This window comes from Cucumis sativus, chromosome 1 (assembly GCF_000004075.3).
Source record: "Cucumis sativus cultivar 9930 chromosome 1, Cucumber_9930_V3, whole genome shotgun sequence".
Taxonomy (NCBI): Eukaryota; Viridiplantae; Streptophyta; class Magnoliopsida; order Cucurbitales; family Cucurbitaceae; genus Cucumis; species Cucumis sativus.
The window spans coordinates 10,197,273-10,204,666 of record NC_026655.2 but is presented as its reverse complement, the minus strand read 5'-3'; the positions used below and the strand labels follow the sequence as shown (position 1 = coordinate 10,204,666).

Genomic DNA, 7,394 nt, shown 5'->3' with positions numbered 1-7,394 from the left:
AATTAAAATTTGTATTAGTGATAGTAAATATCTATACCAATAGATTTCTAACCATGACAAAACTATTGTGATATAAAAGTCAATATGAGTATATTATAAAGACATTTTTTTATTAAAAATGTTAAAAGTTTGAATCCAATAATGGGTGTGTGCTAAAACATATAACAATTAAACAACTAAAAAAAGAGCTTATGAGAAAGAAAAAGAGTCAATAAAGTTCAACTACAACGTGAGAGTATTATATGAAATTCGACGTATAACGAAATTGAAAAAAAAAAAAAAACTGACAAATTTGAAAAGGATCCGATAACGTGAAACAAGAATGAGAAAAAAGATGGACAAAAACAACAAAAAAGATCATTTGAAATATTAAAATCGAACCAAGAGATGAGAGGGTAAATTCTCCTAACACATATTGTTGAACTCAAATTTTTTATAGAAAAATTAGCGATAGTATTATAAATAATAGGGAGAAAATTACTATATTTATAATTCTTTAAATAGGGTATCAATTATAATTGTCATATAAGTTAATTTCAGAGGAGTAAAACAAATTGTAACAAGTGGACATTGTAGGAAACGTAGTATTTTCTCTTAAAGAGAAGAATGAAAACGAATGGGATGTACTTTGAGCCCAACTTGAGTAATTATTGGAATGATGTATTATAGTCTACATAGTGTTTGGTCCCTATTATTATAGTTGAAATTAATCACAGTTGTTTTAACCTACGACTAGCTAATTGAAAGATTATTTTGGTTAGAGTTGAACTCACGATTAACTATACAATGAACAGATAATGTAATATTTTATTTGACATCCATGTAAATTTTGTTTGGAGTGTTTGTATGTTCATATTTTTTTTAATGGGTTTTCTAATTTCACTAAAATATAAAAATAATATATTTCTATTAAAGTACAAAATAATGTTTTCTTTAAATTATAAAGAACTACAAAAAAGGAATTGTAAGACATTCAAACGTCTTTCTTAAATTAAAAAAAACAAATGTAGTCATAATGACACTAATCAATAATGATAGAAAATGGGGGCAGGGACCAATTAAGCTAGCTATACCAATGGATGCCTAACATAACCATGGATATAAAAACCCCTCGAACGTATGTTTTTGATATATCATTGTAAGCGTTGAAGCAAACATTTATCTAACATGGCTTCCAATAAAAGCTTTCTAATTCTTGTCCTTTTATTTATGGGTCTATCATCAACCAATATTGAACTGACTGAAGCACGGCGTTATCTCCCACAATTATTTCCTTCCATTCCATCTGTTATCTCGGGAGTTCCTTCATTGCCTTCATTTCCAATCATCCCCGACCTTTCACCCATTATCCCAAAAATTCCTTCACTTCCAATCGCCCCTAATCTTCCACCCATTATCCCGGGAGTTCCTTCATTGCCTTCGCTTCCAATCGTCCCTAATCTTCCACCCATTATCCCGAGAGTTCCTTCATTGCCTTCGCTTCCAATAGTCCCTAATCTTCCACCCATTATCCCAGGAGTTCCTTCATTGCCTTCGCCTCCAATCGTCCCTAATCTTCCACCCATTATCCCGAGAGTTCCTTCATTGCCTTCGCTTCCAATAGTCCCTAATCTTCCACCCATTATCCCAGGAGTTCCTTCATTGCCTTTGCCTCCAATCGTCCCTAATCTTCCACCCATTACCCCAGGAGTTCCTTCATTGCCTTCGCTTCCAATAGTCCCTAATCTTCCACCCATTACCCCAGGAGTTCCTTCATTGCCTTCGCTTCCAATAGTCCCTAATCTTCCACCCATTATCCCAGGAGTTCCTTCATTGCCTTCGCTTCCAATCGTCCCTAATCTTCCACCCATTATCCCAGGAGTTCCTTCATTGCCTTCGCTTCCAATCGTCCCTAATCTTCCACCCATTATCCCGAGAGTTCCTTCATTGCCTTTGCCTCCAATCGTCCCTAATCTTCCACCCATTATCCCGAGAATTCCTTCATTGCATTCGCTTCCAACCATCCCTAATCTTCCACCCATTATCCCAGGAGTTCCTTCATTGCCTTCACCTCCAATCGTCCCTAACCTTCCACCCATTATCCCGAGAGTTCCTTCATTGTCTTCGATTCCATTCATCCCTAATATTGTTCCACCTACTACTATCCCGCCGATCGTTCCTTCTATTCCATCCACCGATTTGCCTCCCCTTCCTAATATTCCAGTCCCTAATATCCCGAACATTGCTTCCACTCCCTAGTACGCTCCAAATAAAACTATTATCCATTTCCTCCTTATATTTCCCTTGAATCAATGCGTCTCCCCTCAGTATTCCACCTTTGACAATATACTAGTGTGCGTTATCAAAGTAGTGGAGCTTCTCTAGACTGGAAGTTTAAAGCATGAGGTTTCCTGGTGGAATTTTATTTGCTTCAAGTTCTTTCTAATCAATCATGTAAGCTACTATTATGTAACTTTAGAAAGTCATATTTAAATAAAAAATTACTATGAGCGAAAATTATCGGTGTTACTCTATGTATTATTTTGATAAATACCAGACAAATAATGTTAAATCGAAGGAGAACATCACACATTAATAAAACGACCTTGGTTATACGAACCAAATCCAAAAATTTGTTTTAAATTATACCAATATAGGCAATAGCACTATTTCCCATGTCGTTGAACCTGGTTTTGTTGTCTAGAATTGAGAGTCATTACTAAGTCCATGGAGTTGACCAATTAGGTCAGGTTGTAGGGATGGTTGAGTGGCATCGAGTCTTACAAACCCAAAAACTAAACATACAAACAAACAAACTACAACCTAAGCAAAGAATCCACACAAAAACAAGCACCTATCATAACATTTGGTGAGAATGCAATGTTTGAAATCAAGCCAATCATGCTCTAGATAATTCAGAATGCAGGTCAATTTTGCACACATCCACGCGAGGATCCACATGATCATATCAAATTCTACTTTATCTATGCTTCATTCAACATGTCGAGAATTTCGTGGGATGAGCTCCATTTTAAGATCTTTCCCTTTATATTACGCGATGAAGCAAAGCGATAGGTAAACTCTCTAAAGCAAGAAGAGGTATCTACATGGGACGATCTGATAGAAAAATTCAAGAAAATGCTTTTTCCACCCATAGAAAATTCTAGAAGAAGGCAGAATCTAACGACCTTCCAGCAGCGAGATAGAGAGAATCTCATTGACTCGTGGTGTAGATTTAAGAGATTGGTGAAGGCATACTCCCATCATGACATACCTGAAGAGCAATTCTACTTTGGGCTAAGTGAGGATACACAGTAAACGACTAACGTTGTATATAACTTGTAGAAATATAAGTTATTATAGCCTTTTAGATAAAATAATGAGACCAAAATACATAAGAAGTGTGTCAAAATGCCTAGCTTATGTTGTAAATGTATAAATATTAAGAAATGCATTTTACATAAGCATCCACGTCTGTTTTGAGTGTCTAAACACATGATTAGAAATAAAAGTAGTTAGAAAATCCTAGAGGAACTCGCCTAAAGACTACACGAGAAGACATAGTCAATAGGCGAGAAGAGGTTCACTAGAAGACAAAAGTGGTAGATGGAGTTGATGTGATTTGGCGATAGAGGCAGCTTTCGGCACTAACATGCTCAGAAGATTAGATTTCTTGACTAAATCGACATATATAAAGGACTTTACCCCTACCAAGAAGAGTATGTTTGTATAAGCCATTTTAAGCTTGTATATAGGTCAAACCTTAGAGAGAGGTGGAAAGGATGAGCCTTTCCACCGTCTGTAAAGTATTCCTTCTCTTCTCCCGGTCAGTCAATGAGTGAATGTTTGAGGTCTGAGTAAAGAAGATCTCATTTCCACCTCCCATAATTTGTAATGTCACTTTTATTCTCTCCATTTTTGAATTTCTTTACACTGTATTTGTTCATATTTTACTGTGACCAAAAACCTTTATTCTTTAATACAATGTATATTTATGCCTTTTCAATCCATCATTTCTTTACTATTCATTTGTCCTTGTGTTATTTGTAGTTTAGGACCTATTGTAGATTCTTGATAAGAAGTTTAGCTTATAACTCTTATCGTGTTAGCTAAGTTATTTTCATCACCTAGCTAGTGTATATCGTCAACTACCCGAGGAAAAAATAGCAAGAATATGGCTAACACGCACAAGGAGAAATTTGGAGACAAACTCCACCTTTACGAGATAACTTCCATCATTTGTGTCCCAAAATAAGAACAAGTGTGGGTATTAGGTGTCGAGGGGTCGTCACCCTTAAATGTGAAGCTCTATAAATCCTATAAGTTAACTCTTCTAAATATACCTTGTTTAGTTAGACTTTTAGTCATTTGAATTCGGAAAGGTGAGCAAGTGTGTCGTTTAAAGATCCTGATAGGTACTCGCCATAAGCTAATTAAAGACAAGTCTTTTCTTAATGGGGGCTTCAAGAACACAAAAATAAGTATCATAAAATATGTCTGTGACCCTTATTAGATGTCTTTGAATCCAAATTTGTGGTAGTGCAAAGACACAACTCTTCTTATCCCAGCCCTAGGTTCAATTTTTTTTCTCCCCTTATTTCTTGGTTTTATTCTTGTTAGACCAAAATTATTACCTATGACAATATCATGTCAATACATATAAAAGCAAGATAAGAGTTTTACAGAGAGAAATGATAAATAATTTTCAAATATCATATATTTAGCTAGCATATATATATATAATCCAATAAACATTTTACATATATTTTTTTATTCATATAAAAACAAATAATCAAAGACCTTTTCACATTACAAACTTCCGCATTTATTTTCCAAAACAAAATTTACCTTAGAATTAACATAAATAATTTATTTATTCATATAATTGGAATAGTATTGTAATCAAACTTATCTTTTGCAAACAACTCCTTGACCATCCATGTCACTACCACAGCTCATATTAGCATAGGCTGCAGCCTCCACATAACTCTCTTTTTCATCCATCTCCTTGGTGAAACGTGTAACTTCACAATCGGTAGCAAAAATACTTGAAGAAGCAAACTCCTTATCACCTCCCAAAACAGGCATAGCCACTCCCATCTTAGCCCTACTCACATAGTTCTTCCCATAAGTTTGCCCCAAAACCCCATTCACATTCCCACTCAATGCATAGAACTTAAAACTCAAGTCCAAATGTGCAAAACAATCCTCTTGTGTAATCCCATACTTGTGGATCATTGATTCCTTTTCCGTTATCGGAACCACGACTGCTTTGATTTTGAAGTTCCCAGGGACTTCGATCTCGACTGCGTTCGTTTTTCTACTTCTGGTTATGGCAATCCCCTCGTACGAAGTTGAGTTACTCCAGGTCGCACCCTCCTGGTTAGGGAGGATGATTGTTTCGTCATCGAGGGAAATGTAGAGGCGGTCATTGGCATCGTCCCATGTTGAGGTTTTTCGTGCGCTGATGAAGAGTTGGTGAGAGTCGAAGAGGATACCTAGGGATTGGACCCAAGTGAAGTCCCTCTTCATGTCCACATTGCGTCGGCCGATAAAGTGAGCATTGATGTGGAGGTTCGAGTCGGTGACAATGCAGAAATCTTTGTCTCTTTTGCCATGGAAGTAGAAGGTGATTCCATCTCCTCCAATGAATTTTGGGTCTTGGCACACGGCGCCCGGACGGTTGCAATCTGTGCGTAAGTAATTGAAGAATATTTGTTAAGAAAATGCAATACGGCTCATATGTTTATATATATGTTTTCTTTTTTCGCTCTTTTTTATTATTATTGGCATGCGGTGGTTGTACTCTCATCAATAACTTGGCTTTCCAACAATAATATCCTCAACACTATTATCAATTTTTTGATTAATTAGCCTAAAGTTAACACTTCGGCTTTTATAGCAAATTCGATGAACAAATAAGTTTTTGAAAAATGTTTATTTCCTTTTCAAATATTTTTGCCTAGTTTTTCAAAACATTAGTAAAAATAGAAACTTCAAACAAAAAAAAGTTAGGAACAAAATTAGTATTTATAAAATTAATTAATAAATCGTTAAAAAGACAAGACGAAACAAAACAAAAAACTTCATTTTCAAAATTAACTGAAAAAAAACCATTTATTTTTTTATTTCTTGTTTATGAAACTATATTAAGCCTACAATGTCATTTTCCATCTATTCGGCTATGTTATATTGTCCACATTCTAAAAGTATTTTGATGGTCAAATTTTGAAAACTCAAAAGAGTTTAATTCATTTTAAAACTTTTTTGTGAAATTAAATATCTATTTAGAAAATATGAAAACCAGCCGTACGAATAAATTGTATATAAAGGTAGGAGAAACTTACTACAAACGGGACTGCAAGTAACACAGTCAACCTCACATTGGCTAGGACAATCACTTGGACAACTTAGCTCCATTCCGTAGCAATGTGGATACCCTCTATTCTTGCACCTAACTTTTTTTTGCCCGGACGCCTCAGACGAAGGTGGTGGAGAAAGAGGTGGTGGGGATGACGACGGAGGTGTTGGTGCTGGTGGAAGTGGAGGTGAAGGCTCCACGGTAGTTGGCGGAGGTGGTGGGGGAGAAGAGTAAATATGAGGAGGTGGTGGGGGAGAAGAGTAAATGTAGGGAGGAGGTGGTGGTGGGGAAGAGTAAATGCGTGGAGGTGGAGGCGGAGGCGAAGAGTAAATGTATGGTGGGGGTGGAGATTTGAGCTTGCGCGGTTTGGGTGGTGGTGGAGGAGGCGATGGTGGCGGAGGTGGAGGTGGAGTGCAAACAGGCTGGCAAGACGAACAATCTACGACGCAAGTGCGAAGGCAATCGGCCGGACAATAGTGTTCGGATTTGTAACATTGAGGAAATTTCTTGTCTTTGCATTTAACTTTCTTGGCCTTTGGAGCTCCCTCAACCACAGCTGAGAGGAAGAGAAAGAGGAAGAAAAGGAATATGGCAATTCTTGCCATATTGGAAGATGGAAGATGGTTTTTTAAGTTCTCAAATTTGTGTTATAATTGGTAGAAAATGAATGAAGCATGCATCTTTTTTATAGTGAATTTATCCAAGTAGCTTGGCCTCAAATTTAGGTATTTGTGTCAAGGGAGCCATTGAATTTTAAACTTTACTTGGCTAATTCATATGGCCGCCCAATTTCCCAAAAGTCAATATAACTTAACAATGCTCTTTGCTTTGCACAAATAAAAAATATTGAAACGCTTTGCTCCAAATTGCCGCCATGGAAAAATTAAGGTTGTATCTGCTGAGTGATATTAATTAAATATCATTACTTAAGTTTAAAATTGGATTTTGATTTTTTATTCTTTTTAATCTTAAAAGCTTATTCAAGAATGATCTCTAACAACATCAATCATCCTTAACTTTTAATTTTGAAGTAGACTTTACAAGTACGCTACTA

General features: G+C 36.2%; 2 protein-coding genes across 2 annotated transcripts; both read right to left on the bottom strand.

The window, feature by feature from the left end:
- Window positions 1–1,253: 1,253 nt before the first annotated feature.
- On the bottom strand, window positions 1,254–2,222 carry LOC105435356 (collagen alpha-1(IV) chain). The gene has a single exon (XM_031883176.1). The coding sequence runs from the start codon at window positions 2,220–2,222 to the stop codon at window positions 1,254–1,256; it is 969 nt and encodes a 322-aa protein (XP_031739036.1).
- Window positions 2,223–4,717: 2,495 nt separating this feature from the next.
- Window positions 4,718–6,981, bottom strand: LOC101207232. Its single transcript, XM_004139525.3, has 2 exons — window positions 6,327–6,981; window positions 4,718–5,669 (listed from the first exon to the last, which is right to left on the bottom strand). Exons 1-2 carry the CDS (start codon window positions 6,943–6,945, stop codon window positions 4,888–4,890), a joined length of 1,401 nt encoding a protein of 466 aa, XP_004139573.2. The 5' UTR covers window positions 6,946–6,981; the 3' UTR covers window positions 4,718–4,887.
- Window positions 6,982–7,394: the final 413 nt, after the last annotated feature.